This window comes from Lampris incognitus, chromosome 13 (assembly GCF_029633865.1).
Source record: "Lampris incognitus isolate fLamInc1 chromosome 13, fLamInc1.hap2, whole genome shotgun sequence".
Lineage (NCBI taxonomy): Eukaryota > Metazoa > Chordata > Actinopteri > Lampriformes > Lampridae > Lampris > Lampris incognitus.
In genome coordinates this window covers 44,887,643-44,908,894 of record NC_079223.1, presented here as the reverse complement: position 1 = coordinate 44,908,894, position 21,252 = coordinate 44,887,643, and the positions used below count along the sequence as shown (strand labels likewise).

General features: G+C 45.4%; 2 protein-coding genes across 2 annotated transcripts in view; one reads left to right on the top strand and one right to left on the bottom strand.

The window, feature by feature from the left end:
- mcph1 (microcephalin 1) overlaps positions 1–21,252 on the top strand; it is a 60,147-nt gene that overhangs the window by 30,956 nt on the left and 7,939 nt on the right. The window lies entirely within an intron of this gene.
- Positions 1,321–19,806, bottom strand: angpt2a (angiopoietin 2a). The gene is made up of 9 exons (XM_056292433.1): positions 19,320–19,806; positions 12,863–13,018; positions 10,706–10,827; positions 9,882–10,120; positions 9,155–9,282; positions 7,903–8,004; positions 7,036–7,202; positions 5,702–5,832; positions 1,321–3,114 (listed from the first exon to the last, which is right to left on the bottom strand). The coding sequence occupies exons 1-9, from the start codon at positions 19,596–19,598 to the stop codon at positions 2,954–2,956; spliced, it is 1,485 nt and encodes a 494-aa protein (XP_056148408.1). The 5' UTR covers positions 19,599–19,806; the 3' UTR covers positions 1,321–2,953.

Below are 21,252 nucleotides of genomic sequence, written 5' to 3'. Positions count from 1 at the left end.
GAGCCACTGCTCCTTTGCGTCGAAAGGAGCCAGTTGAGGTGGTTCAGGCATCTGATTAGGATGCCTCCTGGGCACACTTCCTTTGGAGGTTTTCTGGGCACGTCCAACTGGGAAGAGACCAGGGTCACCAGGAGTGTGTGGTTTATGTGGCCGCCGAGCCAAGCAATGTTCAAGTGTCATCTTTAACGTTACAGAGCATGTTGGTACCGATGTACCTCTATCCATATGGTTGCTGTTGCGTCTGTCAGCTGTGTGTGTGTGAATATATGGCTGCCGTGCCAGGCTATGTGATGCTGTTAATGTTCGTCTTGTTGCTGGTAACACTACCTCTGATGATGTGTAACCCTTGTATGATTGAACTGTGGTGTTTTCAGGCAAGTGTAGTTGTAATTGCCTATTGTGGTTAACATACGCGGTTCAGAACCTATTAATTATGACTGGTCTTGGACGGGCAAGGCCCACCTGATTTTCTCTGCGCCCGCCCACACTGTGATTTCTGCCTATACCACAGGCAGTAAGATTTATCGATGATAAATCATGCCAAGTATAGTGTGACTTGAGATGCATGATTTGCAAAAAGGGAAAAGGTGGTGGTGTTTATGTCTTTATTTATCTTTCTCTATGGTGACATCATCAAAATTCTGCATCCTTTAAAAGAGATGGACACTCGCCTCCTCTACACTTGTTTGCTTCCAGGCTTTGTTACAGTTTATGGTAGGTTACTCATAAGGAACCCCCCCCCTTTTCTCCCCAATTGTACTTGACCAATCACCTCGCTCTCCGAGCCGTCCCGGTCGCTGCTCCACCCCCTTTGCTGATCCGGGGAGGGCTGCAGACTACCACATGCCTCCTCCCATACATGTGGAGCCTCCTGCCGCTTCTTTTCACCTGACAGTGAGGAGTTTCGCCAGGGGGATGTAGCACGTGGGAGGATCACGCTAGTCCCCTAGTCCCCCACCCCCCTGAACCCCCGAACAGGCGCCCGAACCAACCAGAGGAGGCACTAGTGCAGCAACTAGGACACATACCCACATCCGGCTTCCCACCCACAGACACGGCCAATTGTGTCTGTAGGGACGCCCGACCAAGCCGAGGTAACACAGGGGTTCAAGCCGGCGATCCCCATATTGGTAGGCAACGGAGTAGACCACAATGCTACCCAAACACCCCAAAAGGAACTTGTTTTAAAAAAATTATTCCAATTCTTTATTGACCAGTATCTTTTAAATAGAGGAAATAAATGTCATCCCACTATGAAAATTATAAATTTAAACACATGTGCTACTCCAGTCCCTCATTCATTCTGTCAGGTTCAGAAAACCGCTCTTCAGTCATCACCACAAATGCACAACAGGACACTGAAGAATCTGTGCTTCATTGTTTATTTTTGGTAAAAGTGCAGAGAATGATAAAGGATGTGATTTTAGACAGCGCTGCAGTGAGCTGCATGGTGACAGACACCTCAGTCTCACCTTCTTATTTTGATCGTTTGAAACTCCACAATGCAGGGGGATCATCCCATGAAGACGGTGCAGCTGTAAAGCAGTCTCTGCCGATAAGCATCATCATCATCATCATCATCATCATTACATGCTGATGTGATTGATGTTGTTCGAGATTGTAGGAAAAAGTCCGAGCTTTGTGCTGGCTCATGTTTGTAGGGAACATACTTAATTCTGCCATAGTATAATGCAATTTCCTGTCTTGCGAAGCTTTCCCATAAAGTTGTTTTTTTTTTGCAGTGTCATAAGTGTATCGACTTAAAACAAACAAACTGACAAAAACAGCCCCAAATGTAAAAGATATGTCAACAGTGGAGAGCAGACTGTATAAATAGTCAAGATTAAATGGGGAAAAAGAAAAACAAACATTCCAGGTGATACATCGTTGTCATGTTGAAATACAGCAAACCAATATATCTATCAAATGTCAATCTTCTAATCTACATATAAATAAAAAAAATCTATTTATATACATCCTCAGCGAGAAAGAAAATGTTATCTAAATAGAAACATTTTAGTTTGGTATAATACACCGAGGCGGCACGGTGGCGCAGTGGTTAGCGCGGTCGCCTCACAGCAAGAAGGTTCTGGGTTCGAGCCCCGGGGTAGTCCAACCTTGGGGGTCGTCCCGGGTGGTCCTCTGTGTGGAGTTTGCATGTGTCTGCGTGGGTTTCCTCCGGGTGCTCCGGTTTCCTCCCACAGTCCAAAGACATGTAGGTCAGGTGAATTGGCCGTAATAAATTGTCCCTAGGTGTGAATGTGTGTTTGTGTGTGTATGTGTGTGTGGGTGTGTGTTGGCCCTGTGTGATGGCCCGACGGCCTGTCCAGGGTGTCTCCCCGCCTGCCACCCAATGACTGCTGGGAAAGGCTCCAGCATCCCCGCGACCCTGAGAGCAGGATAAACGGTTCGGATAATGGATGGATGGATAATACACCGACATTTGATGCATTCAGCAGGTGCTTATCCAGAGGGTGTGAAGACGACCGTTTGAAGTCAGTTATTTTATATTGCCTCAGTACACGTCAACCTCCCGTTGTACCATTATTCTCTTTGATAACAATCCACGAAAATATCTATTAAATATGTCATGTCAAAATCATAAACAAAAGATTAAATAAATTCTGAGATTGAGTTTGCCAATGGCTGCCTGGCTGTTATAATAGCCTACATAAGCACGCCTCCAGTTGTTTCCAGTTGTGCCAGTGTAGACCTCTGTCGATGTTCATCTGACACCCCATGTGGTCCTATTCAGTAAACATAAAGATGAACAAAATGTGCATTCCCTGTGAGGGTTCTCATGGGACTATAGTTTGCATGAAGTGTTTTGGTTTTCATGGCAGGGCCTGTTTAGATGTTGTGTTTTGTTACAGTCTGTCAGTTGGTGTTTTTTCCCCCGTCAGTGTGTGCGTGTGTGTGTGTGTGTGTGAGAGGAGTCTTTTCAAAGGGAACTTCAGAAGTCTGCCGGTCTGATCATCATTGCGGTGACCTTTAGTGAGTAACCCGAGCCTTTCCAGTAGTACCATTTGATTCCATTGAACCGATTTGAGTTCTGTCCGTGTTGGTAATACATTCCATTCAGATTGGACGGACCACAGGCATCGAACCACCACCCTAGTAGAGGAAAACAAAGTTATTGCACAGTCTGTCTTGTTTGGCAGCGTTTAACACTGTTTTTGTGTATGTGTGTGTGTGGGGGGGGGTTCCCCCTTTTTTTTCTTCCCCCAATTGTACCCGGCCAATTACCCCACTCTTCCGAGTCGTCCCAGTCTCTGCTCCACCCCCTCTTGCCGATCTGTGGAGGGCTGCAGACTACCACATGTCTCCTCTGATACATGTGGAGTCACCAGCCGCTTCTTTTCACCTGACAGTGAGGAGTTTTGCCAGGGGGATGCAGCGCGTGCGAGGATCACGCTATTCCCCCCAGTCCCCCCCCCCCCCGAACAGATGCCTTGACCAACCAGAGGAGGCACTAGTGCAGCGACCAGGACACACACCCACATCCGGCTTCCCACCCTTAGACACGGCCAATTGTGTCTGCAGGGACGTCTGACCAAGCCAGAGGTAACATGGGGATTCAAACCGGCATTCCCCGTATTGGTAGGCAACGGAATAGACCGCCACGCCGCCCAGATGCCCCCAGTCTTTAACACTATTAACACATTCAAGTCTAGTGTTAGTATGAAAGAGTATAGTGTCTAGTATGGAGCAGAGAAATGATGGAGCTTTGTTCTGTTTTGGGCAAAACTCTTCAGTTGCCATTGGTGTCAGCTGTGACTTGCAGCTGCCATTGGCGCCCATTTGAAGTACTGGGTCTTGATCAAAGGACCATGATATTATCAGTTTTAGTATCGAAATGAAAAAAAGGTGGTGTCCGCACACTGTATATCTGCTACTACTGTAATGGCAAGATTAAGTTTTAATTAAGTTTCCTTCATTAATCCCTGTGGGGAAATACAGTTACTGCAAATTAACCCATCCTAGCTGTGATCTGTGTGGCTAGGAACAGTGCCTCCTGCCTTCATGCTGTGCCTGGGGACCAGCTCCACTTCTTTTCCCATTGCCTCGGTCAGGGGCACAGGCAGGAGTATTAACCCTAACATGCATGTTTCTTTTGATGGTGGGGGACAGAGGAGAACATGTAAACCAAGACGTTCTTGCTGTGAGGCGACAGCGCTAACCACTGGGCCACCGTGGCGCCCGACGATTTGGGATCAACAATTTGATCCCAAAAGGATCTTAATCAGGATCCCCTTTTGGGATCGAAACATTGATCTTGCCATCAAACACAGCGGGAGCAGATACACAAAGAGTAGGAACTGTACCTTTGTTTCATTTTATTTTATTTTGAGCCTCTGTCTGTCTTGCACCTGATTATTTAATTGGATGTGTGCATGTCCTACGTTTTGGTCACAGCTTTAGTAATACAATCTTGGACTTCATAAGTCCTTTGAGAGGCTGCAAAGACAGATCCCATAAATGTGTTGACCAGCTAAAAGTGTGCAGCTGTGTCGGCACCACTGAGTATGTCACAAGACTGAGGAACTGAGGATACTGTCCTCTTTTGAAGATACTGCACTGTGCATGAAACATAAGTCACTGGAACCTGTGATATCATGAATTTGGCTGTGTAGTGGAATTTTTTCATGTTAGCATGGCCAGGATAATGTTGGCCATCTTAACTGACTGACTTCAGGCAGCGGTCACTGGCCACTAGAGATGCACCGGTTGCAATTTTCTTGGCCGATTCCAATTTTTTATTAAAGTCTGACCTGCCGATTCCGATTTTGTACATTTGTACATTTTTTTCTTTGAAAACACTATAATTGACAGCGTATACAAACATTTTTATAACTTTTCTTTAATGGTAATTTTAGTTGTGTGTCGATAATAAAACGTTGACTATTAAAAAACTTTTACATTTTCTCCAAAACTGCACCAGCTTAAAGGACCTTCTCTCGCTCCACCAAATCTTAAAAAAGTGCTCCAGGTTACTGAAGGTTACTGTGTTTTGCTTTGATGTTACTGTCTGTGCCACTGTGATCGGCACAGAATCGGAAATATCCTGAGACTGACCGGCCGGTCACCGGTCATGGCCGACCAAGCTGAGAATCGGACGATTCTGGTCACCGGCTGACCAATCGGTGCATCTCTAGTGCTGATGTGCCTGTTGTGGCAGAACCCGTGTTGGTGTTCTGGGTTAGCTGTGTAGCTAGGAGCAGTGGGCAGCCCGGGGACCAACTCTAGTTGGTCTTGCCATGCCTCGGTCAGGGGCACAGGCAGGAGTATTAACCCTAACATGCATGTCTTTTTTGATGGTGGGGGAAACCGGAGCACCCGGAGAAAACCCACCGCAGACATGGGGAGAACATGCAAATTCCACACAGAGGATGACTTGGGATGACCCCCAAGGTTGGACAATCCCGGGGTTCGAACCCAGGACCTTCTTGCTGTGAGGCGACAGCGCTAACCACTGTGCCACCATGCCGCCATAATTGTGCTATTTGACCTGGCCACAAAAGAGCATACGTGCTTTTTAATGTCATTGAAGATTTCTGAGGGAAGTGCCAAGGCTGGGGTGAGGGAGAGGTGTTTTGAATTCTTCCACCAAACAAGAGGACAACACCAAATAGGCGTACTTGTGAAATTGTCTCGCTAAGCATGTTTGTGAAAATATACAGGTGTGGAGACGGCTTCTTACCTCCTGTTGTCAGCTGGGAGCATTTGCAAACACATTTATCATTGTCTGCGTCCTTCGTACTGAAATCACTTCCTGGCTGCCCGAGGCTGCTTATTTTGCCTGCCGTTCCACTGTAACCTTTAAGGTGTATCCTGTAGAATGAAAAGAGAAAATGAATGAAGGAATGAGGAGGAAGTCAGTGATTGCTGTTCCTCAAAAAGGCCCCCTTTAGTCTGTGCCTTGGCCCGGCTTCCTTACATTAAAGCCCCAGCTTTTCTACCAGTAGGACAAATAACGTTTGTTTGTTTGCGTAATGATGCAAGTTCCAACTGGTCATAAGATTAAGTACAGTTCTGTTTCTTCTTCCATTTTCCTTTTGTTTCTTCCCCCGTAGGTTGTTTTTGTGTTGCTGGATAGCATAGGCATAGATCTGGGTATGGACGGTAGGGAAATGTCCCTACCAATGTCAAGAGGACTGCTGAGTTGTCCCTACCAATATTTTTAGCGATCTCAAACGGCTTTTGTCGTTTTAACTCTGCAACCACTCCCATCTGCCAATGTTGGGTCTATGCAGAGCTGCAGGTTCACGGGTTTCCCGTTGAATAGCGACGGCAGCAGCTTCTGTGCAGTGTACGGCGGGGAGTTAGAAGAGGTTGGTATTTGTCATAGCTTAAAAGATTTACATTGAATGATTCTATCAGGGTGTCTCCCCTCCTGCCGCCCAATGACTGCTGGGATAGGCTCCAGCATTCCCGTGACCCTGAGAGCAGGGTAAGCGGTTTGGATAATGGATGGATTCTATCAGAATCTATTGTCCAGATCTAACGTTAGTCAGTTAATTTGAAGTTCAGAGCGTAGGTGTAGATTGTTTGTATTCACTGTTTGAAAATGTCATCATTTCGACATTGTGAACTTAACATTTTATTGTTGGTAACGTTAAGTCGAAACCCTCTTGAGAATAGGAAACTTGCTATCAGATCACTTTTTATGTAGTCGCACGTTTCATACACAGACAATTCAAGGCGCTTTACATAAAGGTTTAAAAAGACCTTAAATGAGACACGGGGGAGAACACGCAAACGCCACACAGAGGACGATCTGGGATGACCCCCAAGGTTGGACAACCCCGGTGTTCGAACCCAGGACCTCCTTGCTGTGAGGCGACAGTGCTAACCACTGGGCCACCGTGCCGCCCAGTTTTCCTAAAGAAATTCATCTGAAATATTTCCACAAATACTTGTTTTGAAATTCTCTTTTAAAGCAAATTCTTACATATCAGGTCGTTGCAAATGCAAGGCAGCAGAGATCGGAAGGCTTGACGAGACACAAGTGGATGTCGTGGAGAAAATCTGTACCTGTAATTTAGTGCCTCGCTGTCGAGAGAAAACTGCTCATATTGTGAGAATGCAGAGTTTTCTTCCCAGTCGCTCATCTGGATTCTCAGTTTGTATGGCTGCTGATTTGTCAGCCTGGAGACAAAGTCGTTCCCCAGCCAGTGTTCACTTGAGGGGTCTCCAAATCCCTAGGAGGGTGCACGACAAACAGTGTTAAAACTTCATGAGCACTCAATGTTACGAGACCACGGACTGGGCCCCCTTATCAGATGATACAACAAAGAAATGGATTGAGTCATTAGTATTTTATACAAGGGTTACCCTACGTATGCGTATTAGTGGGGTATCTTTGTAAACATTCTTAATGCTAAGTTGGGGTTGTGTTATGTTACTGACACCGTTTCGGTATGTGACCAAACTCCTAATGGTCATCAGAAAACTTGGTTTTCTTGTGACAATGTGACATTGATCAACTCATCATCATCTTGAACCAGACCCGACTGCTCTTATCAATAAAGCTGCATCTCCTCACAGGAGGAAGTCGATCAAAAAGAAAATATGTGGGGGAGCATACCCCTGCCCCCCCCCCCCCAAAAAAAAAGCGAGTCTGTGTTTTTCTCTGCTAACGCATCCTTCTCTCCTTTTTCACTCCTAACCAGCTTGCGTGGCTCTTCACCCTTAGGGGACTACACGTGGGTGTCTTGTTATTTTGGTTACAGGCTACCTTTGGCTCTGTGTGGGTATATTTCTAACTTACAAGGCCCTTTTAAAAACAAGGGAATGGCAAGTGGCAAATTTGGTCTCTACATTGTTCATTTAGCATGAAAATGGTAGTCTGGGCAATGCTTTTTTTTTCCCACGAAAGAATTTCCTGTTGATGGACCTTACCGATTTGTACTCGCTCCACGTACGGTGGAAGTCCACACGGCCGTCAAACCGTTTCTGCAGTACTGTCCAGCCACCTCCCTCCGTCTCCATGTCACAGAACGCCTGCAAACACAGCAGACAGGTCGCTCCAGTAAACACATCTGATGGGAGGTTCAACACTGAGATGCAGTTTGTCTTCACGTAGCTTGGGATAACGCGGCGTCGTTTTCGCGTGGACCTGATCGGTACGTGGCGAGTTAATGGCGAGGGGGTGAAGAAATAAGTTCCGAGTTCACATCGCTGAAAAGTTTCTAAGGAGATCGTTGTTTGAGTTCAAGCATGCACAGGACCATTGAAAGACTGGAGACGTTTTAAATGAACCAGTCTGGCCTAAAGGACAAACCTACTTAAAGTGAATAGTTTATGAGTAGATCAATCTTTCAGTTGTTTTGTTTACTTTACTTTTCTTTTTTTATTTGCTTTGTCATCTTTACAAAGCTTCTGTGTGCACCCTCAAAAACTCAATTACATTAATTAACAAATTAACAATCTGGTAGTACACAGAAGACTAGTACTGTTTGAGTTGCATACACACACACACACACACATATATATATATATATATATTTGTGTGTGTGTGTGTGTGTGTATATATATATATATATATATATGCAGCTCAAACAGTACTAGTCTTTTTTGGAGGGGGGGGGGATTTTCCCCCTTTTCCTCCCCCAATTGTATCTGACCAATTACCCCACTCTTCTGAGCCGCCCCGATCGCTGCTCCACCCCCTCTGCCGATCCGGGGAGGGCTGCAGACTACCACATGCCTCCTCCGATACATGTGGAGTCGCCAGCTGCTTCTTTTCACCTGAAAGTGAGGAGTTTCACCAGGGGGACGTAGCGCGTGGGAGGATCATGCTATTCCCCCCTCCCCCCCTGAACAGGCGCCCCGACCGACCAGATGAGGCGCTAGTGCAGCGACCAGGACACATCCCCACATCCGACTTCCCATCCGCAGACACGGCCAATTGTGTGTGTAGGGACGCCCGACCAAGCCGGAGGTAACACGGGGATTCGAACCAATGATCGCCATGTTGGTAGGCAACAGAATAGACCGCTACGCCACTCAGATGCCCATCAGTTCTCTCTACTCCTAGATTGTTAATGTAATTGAGTCATTTACAATGCGTTCAAACCATAAAACAAAGTGTTGATAGTTGTTCTTCTTGTCATGTAGTGTATGGAGATGGCATGGAACAGTTAAACTCTACCTTAATCTCGTGCGTGGTGTTTGGGAGGGTTAGTGCGTAGACTCCACTTTCAGTGTTGCCGGACTTGAAGACAGCAGCACAGTCCATGTAAGTGGTCGGTGTGTCCTGCATCATGGCAGGTTTGGTCTCTGCAGGAGAAGCAGCTCATGTGAACCCAACAATTCAAAACATCTCAGGGCTTAACCGCCACACTGCATTTACTTCCTGAAACCCGGCCTATACGAAGTAAAAAGATCACGATTACATTGCTGTCGTGTCTCTGTTACTAATTTGAATTTTTTGATATTTCATCCAGCCAGTTTTGGTAGCCCTACTGCACAATAACAGTTATTTATGGACAGTGGGTCACTGGTTCAAATTCTTAAGACGAGCCAGGAAAAATCCGGATGTGAAAATAAACATGGCAAAATGCTTGGCCCTCCCTCAGCAACTACCATCGATGGGCCCTTGAGCAGGGTGCTGGACTCCCAGTCGCCATAGTGGATCTGCTCAGTTGCCAACAGCAGCAAATGAAAAGGGAATGTTTTGGTACTGTTCAGCTCACAGGTGTGGATGCAGCGATGTGTGTGTGTACATGTGAAGCAGGGCCGAGTTGAGAAAACATTGGTCTTTGGGCAACGCTCCCTGAGTAAAGTTAGATGAAACTTTAATGGTCCCCGTGGGGGAATAAGGTAAATAGGTTTTTTTTGTTTTTTTGTTTTTTTTATGGCCTGTGCTGTTAACCCACCTCCATCTGTGGTGACAGAGAGGACGTGGATGAGGTTGTTGACTGTTTGGAGGAGCTCCTGTTGCTGTTGGTGGAGGCCACTGTTGTTTGACGTGACACGCAGCAGCTGCTGTTCCAGCTCCCCTATGATGACCGTCTGTCTCTGTATGAGAGCCTGAAGCTGCTCCCTCTCTTCCCGGAGAGCCTTCAGCTCCACCTGCCTCTGCTCCTCCATCTGCGCCACCCTTTTCTCCAGGAAACTGGTGGCAGACAAGCTACTACCTTAACAACACACTCAGCCCTTTGCATCCCTATGAACCTTCCATCCATCCATCCAGCCATCCATCCATTATCCGACCTGCTTATCCTGCTCTCAGGGTCACGGGGTTGCTGGAGCCTATCCCAGCAGTCATTGGGCGGCAGGCAGGGAGACACCCTGGACAGGCCGCCAGACCATCACACAGGGCCGACATACACACACTCACACATTCATACCTACGGGCAATTTAGTACGGCCAATTCACCTGACCTACATGTCTTTGGACTGTGGGAGGAAACCGGAGCACCCGGAGGAAACCCACACACACACGGGGAGAACATGCAAACTCCACACAGAGGGCGACCTGGGACGACCCCCAAGGTTGGACTACCCCGGGGCTCGAACCCAGAACCTTCTTGCTGTGAGGCTACTGCGCTAACCACTGCGCCACCGTGCCGCCCCTATGAACCTAGCATACTTAAATACTTTAAATACTTTTTCTGAATCGATAACATTTCATCTGACGGTTACTATGGAAATGAATGAAGCAGTTTAAGAGTTGTAAGAAAATGTAAGATGCCCGTACCTGTTTTTGTCGTTCAGCTTACTTATTTCGTTTCTTTGGAAAATGAGTTCTTTTTCCAACTTGTTTGTCGAAAGGGAGTTCTCCAGAAGCCTGCGCTCAAGTCGAGTTGTGTGATTTATCACCTGCAGGTAAAGGATTTCAGTTTTGAGAAACTCTTCAGTTGGGATCAAAGAAGGTTGAATCAGTTTATTTTGGATGCATTGTTTATGTCTGTCGATAAACGTTGTATCCAGATGAACTGATTCAACCTTCTTTGAGGTTCTTACCTGGATTATTGAGCACGCATCAAGACACTTTTCAGTTGGGATATTTTTCTCAAGATAGCCTCTGAGATTCGTTTTTTTTTCTTTTTAATTGTGCTGATTCTTTTAAAGATATTGTAAACATTCTTGACTCAAAAGGCGAGTCTTGGAGAAACTCAAATTATGTGGCATTTGGGCGTGTTTTCCCACAAGAACAGAATGTGGCCTTTCTGACATTCCTATGTTTTCTTGTGCATAATTCATCACAAAGTTTTCCATGCACTGCTGCATCTTATTTGGCCCATCTAGCTCATTTGAGACAAAAAGAATGGGGCACGGTCCAATAAAGTCTGTTTTTCGTCGCAGGGTGTTTGACATGTCAATCGTGTGACACCAACCTAAAGTGTCCTTCATAGTGCATTCATAAGCCAAACACACATTCGTGCTCCTGTCCTGCGCCTGCCGGCACGATAAGCAAAATGGCCCACCAACAAACCACTTCAAAAGAGCCTTCTTGTATCAGATAGGTAGCTATTCCATCAAAGGAGCGTGCTCAGCTGACTCCAACACAAATCCTGTTAGTTTTAGAAAGCACAACAAGTGTCGCCACTAGCTGGATGGAAAAATCTGTTTTGTCACAGGAAAAGCAGAACAATTAAATTCCGATATGGCAGACACGTTTGATAGAGGACGGGGGGCAGGATTATGGGACTCTGAAAGAGCGGCGGGGCTTTACAGGGTAATGCATGTATTTTCATTGACGTACGTATTGAACTGAGCCCCTGGGTCGAGGACCTTCCCTCTGCTTTCCTAGTCTGGAGGAACTGAACTCAGCAAAAAGCAGGTTGTTTACCTGAATCCTAGCTACGAGTCTCCACTTGAGCTGTTGATGTCTTTGAACAGACGGATGTCTGATCGTGACAAACTGATAGACCCTTTCTTTGGGAATAAAATTGTGCTAATAACAGGAAATGCTGTACAGTTAGCTCACATAAGGTCATTGACGCTGAGCCAAAACAATACACGGGCACGTTTGGGTAAAGTAGCCCATTACTTCTCTCAATTCATGCAGTAGCAGCCCCGTTCAGCTAATGCAATGGGTGATGGAGTGTGCCCAGGCCTGCCTTCAGATTTCCTTCAAATGGTTGGGGGAGGAATGTGGAACGTCAGTTACTTAATTGAATTCATTAAAAACGACTCGGCATGCTGTTGATTAAGCCTTTTCTCTAGTGAAGGTTAAGTTTCGCTCATCAACCCTGCATATATACCATTTAATTTGTAAAAAAAACTTTTTTATGCAGCATTGCTGAACAGTGAAAATCAAAATTTCCGAGTCCACTGCGAGCACAACTTCAGGTGCCGACTAAACAATGTTTAGGGGACGGGACAGGAAGCCCGCTCTCTAGATTTTTCTCAGCAATGTCGTCATCATTCTATTTTTACGGCCAGAAGGTGGGAAAACGACACATTTCGGCTCGTTGGGCCCTCATCAGTGTCTATGAACTTAATTTTTTTTTCTCTGCCATAAATCAGTTTTGCGCGTATCAGATCATTTACATTCCAGCACTTATTGTTACTACTATTTTCGAGTTGTAAAGTGATTTTTTTTTCAAATAGATGAAAAATAAGATATCAAATTATAAATCAAAAATAAACATTGATTGTAAAATAAACAGTCTGCTGAAAGACAAACAGTCAGTGATTCTGGTATGCCATGGATGTTTGTCTCCCCAGAATAAGCTTGAAAGGATCTGATGTCATTGCCACAGCATAATGGCCACCAGGACGCAGATGCTGGTCATTCAGGGGTGAAACACACTCCTGTATGTAGGCGCTATCAACACTTTACCGTTAGTCACTGCATGGGAGAACCTAACTTATCGCGCTTCTCGTTCAAAACCGGTCGGACGCTTACCTGCGCCTCCACGTTTGTCAGTTTCCTCGTTTGTTCGGCCGTTTGACTCAGTAGGTTCGTTCCGATCTCAATCATCGTAGCCGTGTGGTTTTGAACAGCGTTGTGTTGGATTTGGACCATCTCCTGCTTCATGCTGTCCTGTATGTAGTTCTCCAGCTGCAGTAAAGATAAAGAGGAGTCAGATTTAGAGAAATGTTGTCCCATCACTTGACATGACAGAAATTTGTTAAGGGCTCATTAAAACACAAGACCCAACCTTACATAAAACACAAGCTAAGGAAAAGAAAACATATCATCTAACAGCATAGACAGGCTTACAACAGTTGTGGGGGGGAAATGCAACAAATACAAAAGAAAAGTTACGATATGTGCGCGAGTAAATGATTTAATTTACTTTGTTTCCTGGAAAGGTTTTTTTATTTTCTTTTTTGTAGAGATGCTTTTACCTTAAATTCACTCACACAGACTGTCTCAGGGGCTGCCCAGCGCTATTAGAGTCTTTCACTGTTGCTCGCTGGGCGAATGTGGAAGTTGGGTATTGAATGCCTTGCTCAAAAAAACACATGGGGAATTGGTGAAGGAGGAAGGAACACTACTCATTGGCTTTTGAGTAGTGTGAAACTTGGGACCGTCTGATCTTTCCGTAACATTCCTTTGCACCCTGGCCTGAATGCCATTAGCAACGTTGTGCCAAAGATTACGTGATCGTGAAGAAATGCCCTAGGTTTATGAATTACTTATGTAACTTTTGGGTATTTAGACGAGTTTACTAGTGACGAGAAAGAAATGCTAGATAAATACGTTGTCTTACAATGTCAAGACGTTAGGGGTGCACAATATAGGCCAGCCTTATCGATATCCACCAATAACTGCTTGAAAATGTGTTATCAGTATCAGGACCGATATCAAACACCGACGTGTTGCTCCGATATGATGACGTATTAATGACCTCCACCAGGCGGTACCCTGGAGGGGATTGTGTGTTTGGTCCCCTGTGTGGGGGTTTGTGTGTGTGTGCATGTCCGTGCATAATCTCACAAACAAAAAAATCTAGCAAATCTCGGAAGAAGTTCTTGTGTATCCCAAGGGAGGCTGGGGACATGGAGTCTGAGTGGGCCATGTTTAAAGCCTCTATTGCAGATGCGGCAGGTAGGAGCTGTGGTCATAAGGTCATCGGTGTCTGTCGAGGTGGCAACCTAAGAACCCGCTGGTGGACACCGGTGGTGAGGGAAGCCGTCAGGCTGAGGAAGGAGGCCTTTCGGGCTTGGTTGGCCCAGAGGTCTCCTGAAGCAGCAGACAGGTACCGGGAGGCCAGAAGGGCTGCGGCTTTGGCGGCCACAAACTACTGGACCTATCAGCCTAAAAGTTTTTGTGCACAGTTATAAGTGTATGATGAAGAACTTCTCTTGGTTGCGGTGATTAAAAACTTTTGAAAAACGTTTGTCCTCGCTATCGCCGCTCCCTCTCTTCGTTCACTCTAGCTCGCTCAACCAACATTGGTTCCCTTCGCTGCCCGCTCTGAGTCAAGCGTGTGCATGCGCGACTCACATCTACAGTTGAGTCGGATCGGGCAGCGATAGTGTCAAAACAAAAACATCATGTAATCAGGTGTGAGTCTTGAAAGTAAACGAGAAGTCGATCGTATTTCGCAAGTCAGCAAGTCATTCACTGCTGATCTCAGCACAGGAGAACTGGAGGAACACTGGATGAACCAAAAATAATTCACCTTATTCACCTCGCCAGCATGCGGAAGTGCCAGTCTCCAATGTTAAAACTCCACTATAAAAATACGATTTCAATGGAAATCGTCTCAGTAGCTCCAACAAAACATTTCCCATGGCCGAGCTATTTTTCTTACCTTTGTTTTATGAATGAAAGTCAATCAGCAGAGCAGCCGTTTACCTTGATCCATTTTATATTGTAACAACCTTGGATGACTAGACTCGCTAGCCCTTGGTTAACGGGTCGGACACTTTAGTCGACCGGTTAACGTAGTCGCCCATGGTGCGGGAGACCTGGGTTTGCATCCCGGCTGCGGCGGTTCCCGGCTGCCCCCTGAATTCACTACATTGGTGTCAGAAGGGGGATGGTGAGACCGTGAGGCCATCGGAAGTGCATGCACCCAGAGGCATGAGGGAGCTGATATACTGAAGCGTGGGGGCGCCCTTCTCGAAGGGGGGGTGTAGTGTAATGACCACAGATGACTAGACTCGCTAGCCCTTGGCTAACTGGTTGGACCCTTTAGTCGACTGGTTTAACGTAGTCACCCTGGGTGTGGGAGACCCGGGTTCACGTCCCGGCTGTGGCGGTTCCCGGCTGCCTCCCAAATTCGCTACACTATTAACAACTTGTTTTTCTGCATTTCCTGTTCAATCGACTAGGGTGCTGTGCAAAAGTGTTACAATGATAGGAAAAACCCCGTTTTTTCTGTGGGTGGTTTGTCGCCAAGCCCAAGCACAGGAGAAGGGAAATACGTACGTCTGGCTCCTTTACTGACGGGAATTACAGGCCTTAATGGAAAGACAGGTCATGCCCCAGCCTACAGTGTCTGCAGTGGGGTCTATTTCTATTTTAATGTGGCAATTACCAGCGTAATTTCAGAAGATAAAGTTAATATCTAACTATGTACATTTTCAAAAGCTTTGTAATGACTGGAGGGAACAGGCAGTGAAATTAGAAATATTGGTATCAGTATCGGCATCATAACCATGGAAATGATCCGTTATCGGATATCAGCAATAGAGTCAATATTTTGCATCCCTATAAAACGTTGAGAACTTCTCAAATTATTATCTGGCAGTCCGGTCTCAGCTCGAGCCTCCATACTCACACAGCACAGCATGAAAGAAATGCCGGGTCTGCCGCTGGTAATATTTCAATCCGTATTTACACAAAGTCTTGTTAAATTGGACAGTTTTGACATAGTGCCCCCTTTCTTCTTGTGTGCGACTCGGAGGCCTGGTGGGGGATGAAAGCGGACTGAATTATCCCACGATAACCAAGGCATTTCCAATTGTTTAGATAATATATGGATAATATACTTCCAAAAAAGAAGCTTCTAAACTTGAGACAGGAAGTCAAATGGCGTTCTGTTTGTCATGCGGGTCAGAAGGTGAAAATTGATGGTTCACAACAGTTTTGTTTCCCACCAGTTACAAAGCAAAGAAGAAGAAAAAAGATAAGCTGGTACAGGATAATATCGCCAGATAAATGTGAGGGCGGCTGGCGGGGTGTGTAGCAAAGATTCATTGAGAAAAAAGGTTCCCCCTCCCCTGTCTACCTAGCAGCCCTGCCGGATTTACAGCAAGAACAATCATTAAGTTATTTCCTGCATGATGTTCCTGAGTGGCAATCAGGTCCTGCAGCCTGTAAACAGGATGGAAGTGTTGAGTGAGGAGTTACATCCTTTATGAAAGCGTGACATTTTTACAAGCGGGGCTATGCGTCAGTAGAATATCTCCAGTTGTGCATAATCAGGTTGTTTACTCATCTGTCATTAAAGCTACCCTAAAAAGCTTCTGCCCCCCCCCCTCGGTGAAGAACTAACTCAAGAATAACTGCAGTAATTAGGACTAATTATGTTTGGCTTCCTCTCTGGACCCCGGCGTGTTTGTGTTCTTGGATACACGCGGAGGTGTGTGGAAGTGGGTGTCATTCGGATTGTTGACAGGACGTTCGTTGACAGCCGGCGATCTAATCAGTTGTTTACCCCTGCCTAGAAGGACTCCGTGGTGAAAGCTTATTTGTGCTCCACATCTCTAAAGGAACGCGACAACAAACCGGCAAGTTGTTGTTGGACCGGTTTGGTGAATCCTGCTGGCTGTCACTGAGCGTCTCGACGCCCGAGTTAAGGATTGGCGGGGCGGCGTTTTTCACCGAGCGAGTCGCCAGATTTTATTTATGGGGAAAAACTCAATTTGGGCTCGTTTTTAATAAAATTGTCATGTACGGTAGGTAGTCGGTGGATTCAACAGAATTTCTCAAGACACTCTTTCTACGTTATGGCAGTCTTCCAGAAGCACAGGTTAATTGAAGCAGTCACCCCCCCCCCACCTTGGACTTGCTTTTCAAGTCTGATATGAAAATAATATAGCTATAGTCCAGGCAGCTCTCTGTGGGATGGCAATAACATGTCCTCCCCCTTTTACTTTGTTCTGTCATTTATTTCAGTGTGGATCAGGGTAAATGAGATGACGCCTGTTATCTTTGGAGGTTTTGAAACTACCACAGGTGACGGTACGATACCTGTGTTTCCAGGTTCGTAATTTAATGACAACCTTCCATGTAAGCGGCTTGATTTAACAGATTAATTGCTTATGATTAGAGAATTAAGCCCGGGTAGCGTGGCGGTCTATTCCGTTGCCTACCAACACCGGGGTCAGCGGTTCGAATCCCCGTGTTACCTCCAGCTTGGTCGGGCGTCTTTACAGACATAATTGGCTGTGTCTGGGTGGGAAGCCGGATGTGAAGAGTAGGGTAATTGGCCAAGTATAATTGGGGAGAAAAAGGGAAAAAAAGACAACAACAAAACAAAAAAAGAGAAGTAAAAGCATTGCGTTGATGTAATAAAAAAAAAAGCCTAAAAACTTGAATCTAGAAACACAAATTGGAGTCCCGGCTCTGAGAGAGCGGGTTCTCCGTGTCGAGTTGTCATCGCTAATATTATGCATGGTGGAGTTGTGTCTGCTATGCTGTTCTGTTTAGAAGTTAAAAATCTAACATTTGCATTTAGAATAGCCTGCTGTAAATGTATAGGCTTATTACACGATCCTTATGTATTCTGATAAAAGTTATCCTCTTTTCATCTTAAGCAAGCTGGTCGTTTTATTTATTTATTTATTTTTTTTTCATGATTTGTACGCAGCTATCTAAATTGGATCAAGTGACAATAATAGTCAGTACAAGTAGCAGTTATAGCTAAGATTCTAGAAAGTCTTATTAAAGTATTGTTGCTTTACCACTAAGTAACTACTATATTTATGACAAGTATTGCCGGTCGTTTAATCTGCAAGTTCATAGGTCATAGACCATGCCGTCTTAAGTCGAGTCAGAAATAGCATTAAATTAGCAGCTATTTGGAAGCTAGTGGGATATCTGTTCAGGAAAATGAAGAAATCAAATGGGCTTTTAAAGGACAGGCTGGGTCGTACCAACAGCTCCGTCACGCATCCTTCTTCTAAGTTTTCTGTGTTTATGTCGTTCACCCGGCTGATGTAATTGTCTTATATGTGTAAGTCCAGTTTCAGCGTGGCATCCAAAATGTCCATGATATCTGTTCAAAAGCTGCAGGACTTTTTGTGTCCCTGTCCGTCTGTGCGAGGTTTGCGTCCCTGTCTGTCCGTGCGAGGTTTGTGCTGGAATAACAGCATCAAAGTGCTGTGGCGGTGAATGATGTCAACGGGAAACAGCTTCTGTCCTCTGAAGCGAAGCGGCTCGGGGTTTGTTTAATGTTGACAGTAGTTTGTTTAATCAGGCTGTAAATTGTAATTGCCTTGTAGCGGCTCGTATTGTGCAATGTTTATTGCTGCACATTATCGACCTCGACAGAGAACCATACACGGGTTTGGTTTTCTCATAGGGGCGCACACAAATTATAGCCCGGGAACACCAAAAGGGGAGGCACACATCCTCCATTTGGACACCTGTAATGACGCTTTGACACTCCTCCAGCCGGCCGTTCATGTCTTTTTACACAGCACGGCCGTGTCTCGGCGACACTCTGCCAACAGCCCGTTGTACCATTTGCTGAATGAGACCTGATTGAAACCTCACAGCAGTGACTTACACGGTCTAGTTTAATGGACATGTAACATCACCAGTCATGCTGAGGGTTACCAAACAAGAAACCGTTTATAATGGTATTGACTGGCTTCCTAGTCAGAATCAGAGTACTTTATTCATCCCTGAGGGACCGTACGACAGGAGCACAAGTTACACCGTTGATGTCGAATGGTGTCAAAGGCGCAAGTATAACCGGGCAAACACACGCCAGCATAAAAAGGATTTTGGGAAGAATTTGTACGTGCTAAGTTGGCCCTGATGTGCTAATAATTCAGTGGCTAAGCTAGCCTGATTAGTGGCTAAGCTAACCTGATGGGACTGCATTTATGAGAACGTTAGTGTTTTCCATTTTATTTGTTATTTTGGCAGTAAACTTCTCACCTCAAAGAATCATCTGTCTTTTAAGAAAAGCAGCAGTTCGAGAGAGATCGACAGCTTGCCATTTTGGATGTTGAAAGTTGGCACTGTTTAATAAATTTAAAACCAACTCCATAGAGGCACCGGAGTCAAAAACCAAACGTTGGTTAAACTTGTCTGCATTGTAGCAGAAACACAGTGCAGACAAGTCGTATCTTTAAACCATCTGAAAATTAGCATAAATATAAAAGCATCTCTTCTTTACACGTGGTGCCCACCACTGAGGGGCTGTGACAGGAGTCCAGACAAGACATTTTACCTTGAGAAGCCACTGTGTGTTGTTCTCCATGATGTTCTCCAGCTGCTCCAGCCTCTGGGTGGACTCCTCGCTGTCTGCCGGCCCATCCTTTTGGACCTGGTTCCTGTTGGTGCTGCCGGAGGTTTGGCAGTCGTCCTGCTCGGGCAGCAGAAAGGTGTAGCTACAGCGGCCGTTTTGAATCTGGTATTGCGTCTTCCCCATCGCGGCGGCTGCAGCAGCGTTGCGTCCTGTCCCCAGAGCAAGGCAGACACCCAGAACCAGCACACTGGAATAAAACATCTTCACGGGAAAAGTGTGAAGCTGAGAGAGACACACAAAAAATAGCTCAAATCAAACTCCTAAAAAATGTCTCTGACGTTCTGCTGGTCCCGGTATTTTGGGTAGTTTATGAGACGTCTGAAGTGGACACAGTCCTCTTGAAGTCCCTCAGGTTCTTTTTATTAGCGCTGAAAGGAGGAGCTAAAGTTATTAGCGACAAAAGGTAGTGTGTCATTCCATCAGGTTACTGGTCCCAGACTGCATGTGTTCTCTTTTTATCAAGCCCCCAGCCTCTTGCTGGAGTGACCACTCCCCCTTCCTCCGGGCCAGTCACTGCTGCAGATCGGAGTCCATTCAGTCCGCCTTTAACAGCAGATCCTTCACAGAAACAGACGCACAAATTAAACCTGTTCCTCTATATCCTCTTTTAACACCCCCTAGCACCCCCCCCCCCCCCCAGTAGGACCCCTTCAGCTATTCAGCAAGGAAGGTAGAAGGTTACTGGATTATTCTCCAATGAAAACCACTTCAGACACAGGCTGTGATGGCAGTGTCCATCCCATCCCGGAGCAAATCATCTGTCTCTCTTTATAACAAAAGAACCGATGTCTTTCAGTGAAGGCTTCAAAGTGAAAAGCCCCCTCGTGAATGTTATTCAGAGTTGTGCAGCCTGAAAAAAAACTTTGTGTGTGTCTGTGTGTGTCTGGCATCCTTCAGTAAGACCGCAGACTGGGTCATTTCATTGGTGATAATGAGCTGGATCATGAAAGGATGGAGAATGTGTTTTAAGGACACATTGAAGGCCCTAATTGAAGGTAATTCATCCCCAAACCGACGAGTTTTTTTTTTTACCTCGACTTTTTACGCCCGGGTGAGCTGTGGTCTTGGCTTCAGGGGGTCGTGTCTGTCTCATGAAGTTATTCTTGTATAATTCAGGAATGACATTTTCATGTGTCCCTGTGAGGGTTGAATTCAAGCAATTCATGTAGTTTCATGCCATCCTACCTATTAATGTAAGAGGAAGTGCCGGGTCATGGTTCTATTCTCTGCATCCTGTCTCCGGCTCCCATTGAATAGCATAGTCGCACAAACTTGATATTACCAATTTCATTCATTTGTTTTTTCTGCCGGGGGATTAAGCTCAACTTTTAGCTCTCTTTTTTAATTCTGCATTTGCAGTAATACCTTTCCTAAGATGGCTAAGGTGACACAAATCAGCCAAAGAATGGATGGATGGATGTGACTTAGATAAAAGAATTCCTCCTTGGCAAACATTTTTTGTTTTCCAACAATAACCACCCGGGAAGGCCCAACCTTTGTCATCATCAGGGAGATGAGCAAAGTTGTGTTTGTGACATAGGGGAAGATTAGCAGTTATGGTGCCACTTGGTTTGGGACTTTTGCCAATACAAGACGCCTTTTCACTCGACATTGAGCAGCTAAGCGTAGTTTCTCTTATTTGAACTCCCATATCACTGGTCGCCGTAACTTATGCTGTCAATGTTTCTTATGGCTAAAGGTGTTTCAGCTTTCGGAACAGCAAAAATAATTTCCAGTGAAAAATATTTACCCAAGTATATGTATATATTTACATATATTATATATATTGCAAATATGTGTGAATATATATGTAAATATATATTTGCATATATGTCTTTACACTCATATGTGTGTG

Bases quoted from the DNA above. Each gene is read 5' to 3' on its own strand.
- angpt2a (XM_056292433.1), bottom strand. From the start codon at position 19,598: ATGTTTTATTCCAGTGTGCTGGTTCTGGGTGTCTGCCTTGCTCTGGGG. The intron at 8,005-9,154 runs GTAGAGTTTAAC...CTGTGTTTGCAG, and splicing joins ACACCACGCACGAGATTAAG to GCGTTCTGTGACATGGAGAC. The intron at 5,833-7,035 runs GTACAGATTTTC...TTCATTCTACAG, and splicing joins AGCGAGGCACTAAATTACAG to GATACACCTTAAAGGTTACA.